The sequence below is a fragment of the Copadichromis virginalis genome, linkage group LG10 (assembly GCF_057382275.1).
Source record: "Copadichromis virginalis isolate Kocher_CV1m ecotype Utaka linkage group LG10, C_Virginalis_male_GT1.1, whole genome shotgun sequence".
NCBI classification, from domain to species: Eukaryota; Metazoa; Chordata; class Actinopteri; order Cichliformes; family Cichlidae; genus Copadichromis; species Copadichromis virginalis.
Genome location: NC_140627.1, coordinates 3,937,356 through 3,951,680, shown reverse-complemented (window position 1 = coordinate 3,951,680; position 14,325 = coordinate 3,937,356). Strand labels below are relative to the sequence as shown.

Genomic DNA, 14,325 nt, shown 5'->3' with positions numbered 1-14,325 from the left:
CATTGTGAAGTTTGCAGACGACACAACAGTGGTGGGTCTTATCACCAAAGGTGATGAGACGGCTCACAGAGAGGAGGTCAGCACCCTGACGCACTGGTGCCAAGAGAACCATCTCACTCTCAACGTCATAAAGACAAAGGAGTTGATAGTGGACTTCCGGAGGTGTAGAGAAGCACGTACCTCCATCACCATCAACGGTGCTGCTGTGGAGAGAGTGAGCAGCTTCCGTTTCCTAGGTGTATGTACATCTGGTGGAGGATCTCACATGGTCAGTTCAAACATCAAAACAGTGAAGTGACTCTTTCTCAGGAGACTGAAGAGATTCGCCATGAGCCCCCGCATCCTCAGGACCTTCTACCGCGGTGCCATTGACAGCATCCTCACTGGATGCATCACCGCGTGGTGTGGCAACAGCACCGCTTACAACCGCAAAGCTCTCCAGCAAGTGCTGCGGTGTGCTGAAAGGATAATTGGAGGTGAGCTGTCCTCCCTCCAGGACATCTTCAGGAAGCTGTGCAAGGATGATCAAAGACTCCACCCACCCCAGTCATAAACTGTTCAAACTACCTCCATCTGCCTGATGGAGGTACTGCAATATCTGGGCCCAAACTAGGAGACTGAGGGACAGCTTCTTCCATCAGGCCACCAGACTGCTGAACAGTGACACTTCATAGGCACCTCACTCTCACTTACCGGAACTTCAACACTATGCCTATTTTACATATATGTATATATGCGCAGACCAATGACTGTTTTCTACAGTAATTGGTGCAGATACACACACACACACACACACACACACACACACACACACACACACACACATATAAATATTTGTCATATATATTAGTAATGTGCATACATCCTTAAAGTTGTACATGTATTTATTCTTATAATTCTCACATTCCTGCCCTTATATTCGCTTGAAGCTTGTACACAAGAATCTCACTCTCATGTGCTGTACCAGTGTACCATTAATGTGACGTGACAATAAAAGTGATTTGATTTGCCAGGAGGGGCCACTGGTGGGTAGGCAGCAAATTTGGGGGGTTGACCAGTGCCCCCTTGTATAATAGAATATCTATTTGATGGAGACAATCAGACAGATAAAATTCTTCTTCTCTTTCTGGTCTTGCTCTTGTTCAATCACCATTATTTCATCATATTAAATATGTGCTGGAAGCAAGAAGTGATGTGAAATTACAACTTTTTAGGCTCAAGTTTCTAAATGTTCTGTTTTTCACTGTTTTTTGATTGTAGATTAAAACTAAATTAAAGCGTTTTTCATACAATCATTGGTTCTAAAACATGAACAAAGGGATCAACTCCACCTCCTGTCATGACATTAATAATTGACAGGCAAAAGTGACCAATAGGAACATGCTAAGCGCGAGCCACTTTCTTGTTGCATTCAAGGTCATCATGGGAAAAAGAAGCTTCATAGCACATTAGTCGAAACGACATTTTTTTTTTAATGTCGAACGGACATTCACAGAGAGAAAAATGTTTAGTCATTCGAATCATCGTCTCACATGCAGAATAAAATATGACTTTTTTTTATGGGAAAAGGAAGTCTCCGGTCTTACACCGTGGAAGTCTAGAGTGGTTTATTGAAAATAGAGCCGTTGCTGATGGTTATGGAAATACCATCCCGTTTTTTCCCACGTATCTGGAATGCAGCAATAGGCCGGCAGAGGGGACAGGACAACATGGCTGCTTCTGCGGGCCGATACTACGGAGAAGGTGGCAGAGCAACGAAAAGACAGAAAACTGAAGACGGAGGAATGACAACGGTAAGTGTTTCCTTCTGACTCCGGTAGTTGGTGTTTTAGTATGCTTAAATGGGCCAGTTTTGTTTATCTAAGAAACAAATATACTTTATAGCAAAAGTAGTGCTTGTCTCACCGCTAGCTAAAATTAAGTAGCTAACTAGCGAGCCAAACCAAACAAGCCAATGGTGTGGTCAGATTTCGTTTAAACAACAGTAATTGCATGTTTATTGTGTAATATGAAATAGCTGTTTAATGACACGCAATTTCACTGTGTGTACAGATAGAAGACACGTTTTAGTTTCAGTGTTGCAAAAAAACTCTGTTGCAGTTTAATGTCAGTTTCTAACACAAATCCCCAGTGCAGTTATTGTTAAAGGGCTGATTGACACAGATTGGCTGTTTTTGTGTTGTTTATGTCTCGGCAAACATTATCTTGCGTTTCCTTTTTTTTTTTTTTTTTTTAAATGAAAAAAAATAGGAGAGCTACGATGACCCTCACAAACCGCTCCCCTCCCCGGTGGTGCATATCAGGGGTTTGGTGGACGGTGTCATGGAGGCTGACCTGGTGGAAGCCCTGCAAGAGTTTGGCACCATCAGGTAAAAGCTGAACACACTTAAAATGAAGCTTCTCTATCGTGTTTGTCGCATTCAGTGGACTGAGATTGGTGCACATGTCTGATGTCAACCATACACTCCCGTATGTTCCACAGAATATTAACAACTAACAAAAAAAAGGTATTGAGCTGATTTAAATGTTGGTTCTTGTTAATTTCATATTCCCTAACTCAATTTATAACACTAGTTTAGGTTTGATAAGTTATAGGCAAAGTAAGTTTGCTTGTAACTAAATTCAAGTTGTGTAGTTTTAAAATTAATAGGCTGATTGTGCCTTTATTCATTAAACATGGTTCAGTGTGGGAACTATAAATCTTTCTCTTGCTTAATGTCTAGTTTTGTGGTTATGATGCCCAAGAAGCGGCAGGCCCTGGTGGAGTATGAGGACATGAACGGCTCCTGCAATGCTGTTACTTATGCAGCAGAGAACCAGGTTTACATTGCAGGTCACCCTGCCTTCATCAACTACTCAACTAGTCAGAAGATTTCCAGACCAGGAGACTCGGATGACACTCGGAGCGTCAACAATGTTCTGCTGCTCACAATTATAAACCCCATCTATCCCATTACCACGGTAATGTAAAAACATCTTCTTATAATTTATTATTGTATATTCCCACAGATCATTCAGTGAATTCATTGTTAGATATCAGGTATCTGATAATGCTAGTCAGATAATCCATTGAAAATCCCCAAAAGTTGATTCTGTTCATCTGGACGCAGCGTTTTCAGTGGGAGAAACGTTTGGTCACTCATCCAAGTGACTTCTTCAGTCTCAGCTGACTGCAGGTTTCCCCAATCTTATAAACACTACATTTGCATAATGACTGAAACTATCACCAATGAAGAAACAATGGGCTGGGAGGTCAGTTCCTTGATTATTAATATACAAATTCTCATGACCATTGATCAGCAACCACTGATCAAGCTCATTGAATAACAACCACTGATCAATGGCCATGAGTCCCATTCACAGAGAGTTGGGGAATCGCTGCAATCACAGCATTGTAAGATGGCGAAAGATGTACCGTTAGGCCCCCTCCTCGATTCAGAGATCGTCTTTCCCATTTCATGTAAATGGCCTCTTTGACTCAAACCAGCGTTCCTCCCTGTCCAGGATGTTACATCCTCATCATTGAAAGAGTGTCCACTGGCCTGTAGGTGTAAGTAGACTGCAGAGTCCTGGCCTGACGAGGTGGCTCTTCTCCGCTTCAAAGGAGATTGTTTGGTTTCCCTGATGTATAAATCATGGCAATCGTCTTGGTATTTAACAGCGTACACTATGTTACTATATTTGTGTTCGGGGACCTGATCCTTGGGGTGGACTAATTTTTTTGGCGCAGCGTGTTTTGGGGTTTGAAAGCCACGGAGATGCGGTGTTTAGAAAAAATGCATTTCAGCTGTTCTGATACTCCTGACACATATGGGATCACTACAGGTTTTTGCTTAGGTAACTGTTGTCCTTCTCTCCTGGATCAGCTGGAGCCAAAATCATTGAAAATGTTACAAGAAGCACACAGTGGAAAAGTCCAAATTCATGACCTGAAGTAATGGAAATCAGGGCTGTAAAATTATAAAAATATTTCTTTATTTATTAACTTCCGAGTCTGTAATCAGTGGCACCTAGAGTAAATGCAGTTAACCTTGCATTAATGTAATGTTTCTGCTCTAGATGTTGCCTCATAGTCGCTGCTGACCAGTCTACAGCTGTATATGGTAGCTGTGCTGGTTAGTTTCCTTGCCTGTATCCTACAGACCCAATCAGAACTTCACATGATTCCATCTTAAAGAATGTTAACTATCCCCAGCTTAGTGAAAACAAACATCAGAAAGAGATATGTGAAATAGTTATATTAACGTTCCTGAAATGTATTTCCAATTCTATTATTTTATATGATTCCAGCTGCTCTAATGAAAGTACTTGTTGTGCTGTGATCTATTCCTATTCCTCATTAAATACTGAGATATATGTCGTATGTTCTTATCCACCCTAAAAATACCTGTATGAGTTTTGTCTCATACATCTGGTCCTGCTTCACTGTTTATCTTTGCTGGTCTCTACAATACTCGTCACTACTATCATCAGTATCTTTTCCCCTTTGATGTCGTTTAAAAAATCTAGTTTTTGACTTTGGGTAAGAGCTTTCAAAGCACTGTGTGTTTGTGTTTTAAAGGTGAAATGTATGTTGTCACATAAAGTATTCTCACGATAGTGATGTATCAATCTGTGTGTGTAACCCTACAGGATGTACTCTACACTATTTGTAACAACTGTGGCCCTGTACAGAGGATTGTCATCTTCAGAAAAAACGGTGTTCAGGCCATGGTCGAATATCCTTTTAGATCATGTTCTTTTTTACTACTCCCACTCAGAAACATCAGTATGTTTCTACATGAGCATTTAAACCTTTATGCAGTCAGACCTCCCCTTAACTCACTGCTTCCACATTTGATTCGGTCCAAAGTGCCCAGAGGGCTAAAGCCTCTCTTAACGGGGCAGACATCTACTCTGGCTGTTGCACCCTAAAGATTGAATATGCCAAGGTAAGTGTCTAACCACCCTTTGTAGCTCGACTATTAATATCAGGTGCTTGTGAGAAGAAAATCATTTTCATCTTGCCATCCTTTCTATAGCCAGCGCGACTCAATGTCTTCAAGAATGACCAGGACACATGGGACTACACAAATCCCAACCTGAGTGGCCAAGGTAACGTGTAGCCCCTGCCTGTCCCTCCCTCTTTTTTTTTTCTTTCTCTTTTCCTCTCATGGCATTGTATGGGATGGTTAGGGTTCTCTGCCTCCAGGGGTATTGCCTTTGATCACAGACGAATGGTTTCTTTGACCATGCAGCTCAGCCCTGTCAGAGGCAGTATTCCTGCGATGCCTTCACAGTCTTCGTGCATTTTCTCGCCACACAGCAGGCACAATGTAAGGGCATGAGGAGCAACCTCCAGGGCAGCTGACATAAATTATAGGTTCGTGCATGTGAAAAGCCCATCGCACTAATCACAGCAGCATAAGCAGGCACACCATTCTTCACATAGGTTCACATTCCCTGTAGAGCATGTCACAGCTGCACAATCTCACATCTCTGCCAACTGTAATCCAGTGAACACAGCAGAGGCTGTTACACCAGTTAACCTTAAAAACATAGTGGAGATTTTGTCAGAATTAAATCAGGCTTCCTGCTTTCCAACTGAGTGTCCTTGTTGGACCTGTAGAAGGCATGTGATGATGGGTTTCAAATGTTGGCCAGACTTTGCAGGCTGGAAGGTTGTTGGGTGTTAGCATTGACAGCAGAGACAGTATGTGTCATATAGGGCTGTGCGATATGACCAAAATCTCATATCCTGATATAAAACATTTATCATGGCGACAACAGTATTTATCACAAAAATATTACATTTTCTGTCAATTCTGTGAATCTCGCTCAACTCGACTTGCGTGAAGTGTTTTCAGCTCGGCGTCGTGTACCTGGAGTCGAGTGTTACATAAGTTGAAACAGACGCAATTTTTCTTTGTGAGTATTTATTACACGGCGTGCTGCAGGGAAAAGCCTGTTCTAAGGTTTGTTTTTTTAGCACCTGACGGCTCTTTTTAGCTTCTCATCCGTAAACACTCTGCATCTTTCACGTGATTCACTGTATTTTGAAAAATCTCAACAGGATCTTGAGCTTTATTGTGAAAGGTTTATGTAGAAAATAAGCAAGCAGACGGCAGAGCCATGCGATGGTTTTACCGTTGTTGTTGCTAACGACAACGCATAAAAACAGTCGCATGTCCGTCCGTAGTGTAGAGAAAGAGAGAACTTTAAGAAGTTCTACTGTGACCATCAAAACGATGAAAAGATATTGCCATAAACAGTTTATTTTGTGACACCACGAAACAAACGATAGCGTAAAATGAAACGATAGACGTTTTCATATCGTGATATCGAACAGTCCTAGTGTCATAGTGTGAGACTTAATTTTTTAATTAATTTTCGATGAATGGTTTTCACACGTGTCAAGTATATGATCACTTTTAACAAAAAAAACAAAGTGAAAGTTAACAATATGGAAAGTGATGTGAGCTTAAAGATGGGTTAAATGCAGATTTCATGTGTTATAATCTTGGTGGAACCCAAGTAATTAGCATTTCATGAAATAAATTAAATAAATAGTAAAGCTCCAAAGTTCAGTGTTCCTAATGTGTTTTGCGTACCTTGAGTATTGACGATATGTTAGGACCAGCTCTAGCAAAATTGGTGTAGAATGAAAATGGCTACCTTTTTGGGTAATTATATAAGATTTTTATGCTTAAACATGAGTGTTGCTGCACTGCCAAGTCTGTGACCAGTTTAATACTCTTGGCTGTTCAGATGTCACGGTAGCTGGAAAAAGACAATTCACCTTGATCACAAAGACCCTACTGCTGCTGTTTGTTCATTTGTTGTTGTTTTTTGTTTGTTTTTTTAAAACCTGATCACAGGCACATGCTTTACTTTGGTGCAGTTGTCTGATGGAGAATTTATATTTTTCACTAGACACTGTAAAAGGTGTAGTTACTTGTCTGACACACAGCCGGAACCACAACATGTACATTGCAAGTTTCATACAGGTTTTTGACATCATGTCCTCATAAGAAAGTTTTTGATATTGCATAGCTTGCACTGCCTTACGACCTAGAGGTACTCCTTGTGTCCTCACGGTGCAGAATCATACAGGCTTACCTCAACCTCTAAGCAGACACAACGGCTTCTACAGCATAACAGCAACCACAACTAATGTAAATCTGCTTTATGGCATACTGTACGTCGGACACAGTGGGGCATCAAATACCGGAACACAACCTCAACTCGGTACTTCCTTATTCCAAGCTCATCACCACCACCTGACATGGGAATCCATTTCATTTTTGATGGTGGGCAGTAGCCACCATTTTCAGATTGAGGGACAGAAATACTCGAAGGCCATGCGAACAGACACCCCGCATATCCACTACAGACTGATGTTGTAGATTGATAAGCATCTACTACCATCACTTTACCACTACAGTACATGCCATCTGCAGAGCTCCGAGGAGTCCCCACTTTGACACAACACATTGATGATGAGGGTGGGGGTCAGCTGTGTGGCCATAGCGACCACACCTCCCAACTGTTGGGATGTGCTTACCCTAACACAACCACAGGAAGCAACAAAGGAGTTTTCAGACACACTCAGCCTGACCAGGGAACAGATGACACCACATATGGGGGCGGTATACAAAAAAGAGGCCATGCTAATACTCCTCATCTCTACCTTCCTGTGCCGAACACCACATGACAACACAGCGATCCGAATATCCAAGGCAACATACAGCTGAACTGCTATGACAGCACATCATATTTCTAGTGACTTATTGTCAAGCTTTGCAAGTGGCTGACAGCTATTAAACCAAATAAACGACATCAAGTGAGTGCCATTTTTACACAAGAAGAAATATCCATGGGGGGTCCATGAAGACACAAGCATCAGACACCTATCAAGCATACAAGCACAGAGGCAAACAGATTACAGATCTTTCCCAAAGCTTTCTGCATTTATGGACTCTGGTGTTCTGTTTTTTTTTTGTTTTTTTTGTTTGTTTTTTTCCCCCTGTACCTTCCTTCCCATTTCCCTTCTCCTCTTTGTGCTATTCTTGTGTTGTTTCTGCATTGTTTTCATTTTTCCTTTTTTTTTTTTTTTTTTTTTTTGCACTGGACCATAGTGATGCCTTTAACGCCTCCCGTGTGATGCAGGTTTGGCTCAGTGTGTCTGTGGACTGACAGCCCACTCAATCGGTGCATATGTCCTGCTTTATGGTCAGAGCACGGTAAGCTGGAAATGAGCCTCTAATAGCACAATTTCCAAAAACAGAGCGGCAGCAAGTCAAAACCCAACATGGACGCATGGAAGTACTTTTCTCTCTGGTGGTGGAGATGCAAGGAAGGAAGGAAGGAAAGAAGAAAGAAAAGACAAGAAGAGGGAGAATGAGTTGAGGCTGGAGTCAGAGATTGGCGAGTAGCATCCTTGCTGAAGACTGCCCCCTTTCTTCTCACTGTGTCCCATGCTCCATGTATGGTGCTGTAAGTACTGAAATAAATGAATAATCTAACTTCATGGTTAACAGTTCAAAAGTATTGTGGGGAGAAATCGCGTACTGTTGATTTAAATTGGGAGATGGAGATGTCTTTTATGTAATAGTCACGTAATTCATTTTAAAGAGTACAATTATAGGTTGCTGCAGTACAACACATGAACCGAGCAGTTGTAAAGAATATTTGATCTTGACCTGTGTGTGTAGAGTTGTTTTTTGGATGAGAGATTAAAAGTTTTCACAAAACTTCACAAAGTCCAGTCAATTTCAAAGCATTTTAGACTGTAGTATGAGATAAAAATTTCAAATGTGAGTCACAAGGCAGATCTTTAACTTCTTTTTTTTATATATGTGAAATTTGGTTATCATGCATAATGACACAACAACATGGGAGATGGTTTGTAAGGATGTAATGGAACCAAGTTTTTCTTTTCTTTCTTTTTTTAAATCAAATAGAGAGAGAGAGATATTGATGCTTATATTTTTGGAAAATAAGACTTGACATCTGGTGACTCCTTCCAGATTTCTCAACTCGCATTGCTAGTTTTAATATTTCTGTCAGGCCAATGTAGCTGTCCAACATGGCCAACACTGTGATTGTGAAACTGTCCATGACACTAGGATTATGGGTGTGCTTGAGTGCCGTGCCAGATGTTCTGATGTTTAGGTTTAAATGCACCATTGAAAGCATTTTACATAGAGGTTCCACATGAAGACCTTCGTTTGCAGCCTGTAAATAAACAAACAGGTGGCGGAAATGATTGTTTACCACGGATGATGTGCACATAGTGACAAAATTATTACTGAGAACTTGATGGTTTAGATAAGTGATTGCATAGGGAGTAAAGAAGTTCTACCCTAACCTTACAGAGAAGGTGCCTGCTAAACAGATACTGGTTTAAGAGTTTAATTTACTGAGTTTTGGTGAACTGAGCTGAAGGAAAGCCTTCTTTGAACAAAAATAAATCTGTTCGTACTTTTTGTTGAAGTTAAATCAGCCGACGTCGCTGGTTTAATTTTTCACCATGTTATTAGTTTCAGTGCTTGATGTTTTTTCACTCATGTTATATCTGTGTCCTGGCTTGTAATAAATGTATACTGATATTCAAATAGTTTTCAATAAAACAGCAGGTGCTGCTCTTAGCACATTGCGTATTTTACTCTTTGATTTTCTGTTTTAATGTCTCTATTCGAAACAACTGAGCATGTGATGAAATGTGTTTATACAGTGTTGCCAGATTGCTACTTTTTTTCATGATGTTTTATTGGATTTGACGTGTGTCATGTGTACCTGCACAGATGCTGATGGTGAAGGCAATTGGAACAATTCACAAGGTGTGTGCGCTTGTAGTAGAATGGCAGATGTAAGACTTTAAAATTTGAACGCTATCTTTCAAAGTCACTGTGGAAAAAGAAAATCTCCATTATGTCACCTGTAAAACCTGCTGACTGTTTGAACACTTTTTAAAGATTTCAGGCCCTTCAGTTGCATGCCATTCACAAACATGTCCCTTAGCATGTTGTAGCCCATGCAAGGTACCTTTGAGACACGTGGTAAAGAAGCTGTTTGATGGGCAACTTTTTTTTTTTTAATCTATTATAGATCCCAATGCCAATCCTAACAAACGGCAGAGGCAGCCTGCTCTTCTGGGCGATCACCCACCTGATTATGGTAAACATCGCATAATCAAATTAGTGTGACATGTAGAAAAATGGACACTGCTCAAAATCTGTTACAATTATGTTTGTTTTTTTTGTTTTGCTTGTTTGTTTTGGGGTTTTTTCCCCATCTTAAGGTGGACCACAGGGAGGTTATCATGGCTACAACGATGACAGCTATGGCCCCCCTCCTCCCCATCGCATGGGGCCAGGCATGGGTGGGCGTGGTCGGGGTAACCAGCGCTACGGTCCTGGATATGGACCGCCACCGCCCGAGTACGGTCCTCACGCTGACTCTCCAGTTCTTATGGTATATGGCCTGGAGCCCTCTAAGATCAATGCTGACAAGGTCTTCAACATCTTTTGCCTGTATGGCAATGTAGAGAGGGTAAGTGAAAGCTGACTGAAGCATCAAGTCATTGTTTTGCTGTTAGACCCCATAAGTGAAGGACATTTATAATATTTTGCCATCTTTCCAACAACTGAAAGGGGCGCAAAGAAGATTTGCAGACACGTGAAAGCTTAGCACGCGATACTAACTTGTCAGCCATTTTGGTCGTGTACTAATGTTGAAACATTTTTTGAATATGATCACTTGAGAACAAGGCGATGCAGAATTTTGAAACTGATATATAAACTGATATATCCTTCTAGCTGTATCTGCTAGGAGGCCGAGGGGTAGCACTGAATGCCGCCAGTGTTTTGTTTTGTTTTTTCCACTGAGGGCCAAATTCCAGTTTCCTCAGATGATCTTTTTTGGATAAAGCTTTCATTTCTCTGATGGTAGGTAACACCTTACCTGCTAAGAGGGACAGATCGCTTGTTATCCAAAGCCAGCCAGCTGGCTAGTCTTTTTGTGCTTGATTGCTAACATTGCTAACAATAACAAAAAAAAAAAAGCCTGTTGGTTGTTGATGTTAGTGGGCTCCATTTCTGAGCTACTATGTGATGGTGTAGCTTACTGTTGATGCTGGAAGTGGGAGAAAGACAAGTCCATCCTTCAGACAATCTGAAGGTCTTTTTTGTTTGTTTTGAAAGGTAAAGTCCCATTGCAAGGAGGTGTCGGCACAAAAGTCATCATAAAAAGTTCATGTTTAAATACTGTGTGTACTGCTGGGTAATATTGTTTTAGTCTATTTTTCTTTCAGGTCAAGTTCATGAAGAGTAAACCTGGAGCAGCAATGGTGGAGATGGGAGACTGTTACTCTGTGGACAGGGCCATTACTCATCTGAACAATAACTTCCTTTTTGGACAGAAACTCAATGTTTGGTAAGAACAGAAACAATTTAGAAACATCAGCACAGACTTTTAGAGATAAATTTCTCCCTTAAAAATAAACAACAGATGCAAGACCTCTGGCCTTATTTCTTTCAGTGTGTCCAAGCAACAGGCTATAGTGCCGGGACAGTGCTACCAGTTAGAGGACAACACAAGCAGCTTTAAAGATTTCCATGGATCACGCAACAACCGCTTCACCTCACCAGAGCAGGCGGCTAAAAACCGAATCCAGCATCCGAGCAACGTCTTACACTTCTTTAATGCACAACCCGACATCTCTGCTGAGATCTTTAATCAGGTAAAAAAAAAAAAAAAAGCAACAAAGGTTGCTATCTGTGATGGCCAAAAGCATCCATCCAGTGTTGCCAACTTAGCGAGTTTTCAGACCCCTTAGCGACTTTTTTCTAAAAAGCGACTAGCGACAAATCTAGTGACTTTTTCTGGTGTTATTGGAGACTTATGACGACTTTTTCACATGAAAGCACGTATCACTCTTACTCTCAACAAGCAGCGGGTGCTGCCGTGGGCAACTCGCCCATGTGAAAATGCTCACAAGCGGCAGGTAGTCCTCACGCAGCAGTCGCCCCGAGCTGATGTCAGAGCAGGAGATATTCCCCTATAAAAATGTTCTTTTACTGTTACTTTTTGTGGATCAAAAGGTTTAAAACTAGTTAAAAAGACACACACACCAAAACAGTAACTCCACCAGAGTGCCTATTTCGGGTCACTTTTGCAGGTCCAAAATCCGGATAAAGGAGGAGGGTTGGAATTATTTTTTTAGGGTTTTTTTTTTAACTCACTTTGTCTCTTCCACAATGTTATTTCTCTCTCCTACAGCGTCTGTTATAATTACATCGGTAGGACCAATTATGCAAAGATGTCATTTAGCGACTTATAGTGACTCTTAGGACAGCCAATAGCGATTTTCCTTGCTGAGGAGTTGGCAACACTGCATCCATCTCACATTTTCACTGAAACGCGTTTCTGTGCTCAGGTCTGTGATGAACTTGGAATCAAGAGGCCCACAAGTGTGAAACTTTTCACTGGAAAGAGTGAGTAATATGTTGTAAATGGTCTGTATTTGTATAGCGCTTTACTTGGTCCTAAGTACCCCAAAGCGCTTTACACTATACACAATCATCCACCCATTCACACACACATTCACACACTGGTGATAGCAAGCTACAGTGTAGCCACAGCCGCCCTGGGGCGCACTGACTAAGGCGCCACTGGCGCCACCGGGCCCTCTGACCACCACCAGTAGGTGAAGTGTCTTGCCCAAGGACACAACGACCGAGACTGTCGGAACCGGGGCTCGAACCAGCAACCTTCCGATTACAAGACGAACGCCCAACTCTTGAGCCACGATCGCCCCACACTTGTTGTCACTAAAGTTATTATCTCATTATTTGGTTGTGCTGTTGTGTACTAACGGCTTTTTAATACAGAAGTGTTATTCAGCATGGTAATGTCATGTGATTTGACAGGTGAGCGCAGTTCATCTGGCCTGCTTGAGTGGGAATCCATCAATGATGCCATGGAAGCACTAGCTATGATGAACCATTATCAGATGAAAAACCCTAGTAAGTATTTAACATGTAGATCAACAAGCCAACGTGGTTCTTGGTATGTTGTACATTTGAACCCTTAATGACATTTTCTACATTTTATGATGAAAGTTTTCTTCTGGCTTCTATATTCTAGGTGGGCCTTACCCTTATACACTGAAGCTGTGTTTCTCGACTACACACCATGCCAACTAAATCTTCCTTGAAACCATTTGTAATGTTTTCTGTCTTTGGATAGAGTATACTGCAGCTCTGTTTCACGTACCATTAAAGCTGTGTTGACAATAATTAGGATTAACGTGCTTTAGAAAATGTTACTTAAATTATAATTTTTTAAAATAATTTATTTTACTTTTACCATGTTCTTCAACTTGTTGTTTATTTTGTATGTTCACAACACTACGTTTGATCGCCCGCCACCTTCTGTCTTTTGGTTATTAAATAAAGCCAACAGTAACCATAATGTTGCTAATAATTTAACCAGTGTCACATAATCAGAGATTGTGTTGTATTATTTCTTCAAATCCATTCTTGAAAATAAAATGCATTCTCTCAAATCAGTTTTATTCATATTGCTCCAGTTCAAACTTACAGTGTAAAGCACCTTGAGATGACTCTAAGTCAAATACCCTACAATATTATAGAGAAAACTACAACAATCAGACTATTTCTTGTAGCAAAGCACTTGATGATATTGGGAAGGAAGAAATCCCTTTTAACAGGAAGAAACACCTGGCAGGAAGAGATCTGCTTCAGCTGGCTGGGGATTGTAGGGAGGGGATAGTTGTCATAACATCAAATATACAAGCACTTGTATAAAATGAAGAGATATGGGTATAAATTGGATTAATCCTGTTCTGTGTGTGTGGACCTGACCCAAGTGGATGATTAAAGAGTCTGATAGCGGTGGGAAGGAATGACTTCCTGTAATGTTCCCTCAGACAGCTAGGTTGAAGGAACCTAGTGCATCTTTCTTACTGCCTGTCCTAACTGCCCTGCAGGTGGGCAAAGTTGCTACTCAGAGCTGTGTACCTGAGACCATATGAATATCCACTCTCACTGACAACAGAAAAAACAATCAGCTTTCAGCTCACAAGGATTATTTACTGACATAATTTTTGAACTTTGAGCATAGATAATATGAACATTAATTATTGTAACTTTTTATACATCTCAAGAAATAGGTATAGAAAAATATACCCTGCGATTTGTTCAATGCAAACCTATTTCTATTGTCCTTATAAGATTATTCTCCAGAGTTATTCTTCTATTAAAAAAAAAAAATATATATATATATATGTTGTAGAAGAATCAGTTTCCCTGTTACCACTGT

The 14,325-nt window shown here is 40.9% G+C and overlaps 1 protein-coding gene across 1 annotated transcript; it reads left to right on the top strand.

Annotated features, from left to right (window-relative positions):
- Positions 1-1,476: 1,476 nt before the first annotated feature.
- On the top strand, positions 1,477-13,549 carry hnrnpl (heterogeneous nuclear ribonucleoprotein L). Its single transcript, XM_085469516.1, has 14 exons — positions 1,477-1,793; positions 2,251-2,369; positions 2,724-2,961; positions 4,633-4,720; positions 4,837-4,931; positions 5,022-5,094; positions 9,786-9,821; positions 10,090-10,158; positions 10,283-10,533; positions 11,294-11,415; positions 11,521-11,722; positions 12,419-12,476; positions 12,912-13,007; positions 13,129-13,549. The coding sequence occupies exons 1-14, from the start codon at positions 1,632-1,634 to the stop codon at positions 13,185-13,187; spliced, it is 1,668 nt and encodes a 555-aa protein (XP_085325642.1). The 5' UTR covers positions 1,477-1,631; the 3' UTR covers positions 13,188-13,549.
- Positions 13,550-14,325: the final 776 nt, after the last annotated feature.

Coding starts and splice junctions, on each gene's coding strand:
- hnrnpl (XM_085469516.1), top strand. CDS start 1,632: ATGGTTATGGAAATACCATCCCGTTTTTTCCCACGTATCTGGAATGCA. Junction 4,932..5,021: donor TAAAGATTGAATATGCCAAG/GTAAGTGTCTAA, acceptor TCCTTTCTATAG/CCAGCGCGACTCAATGTCTT. Junction 9,822..10,089: donor CAATTGGAACAATTCACAAG/GTGTGTGCGCTT, acceptor AATCTATTATAG/ATCCCAATGCCAATCCTAAC.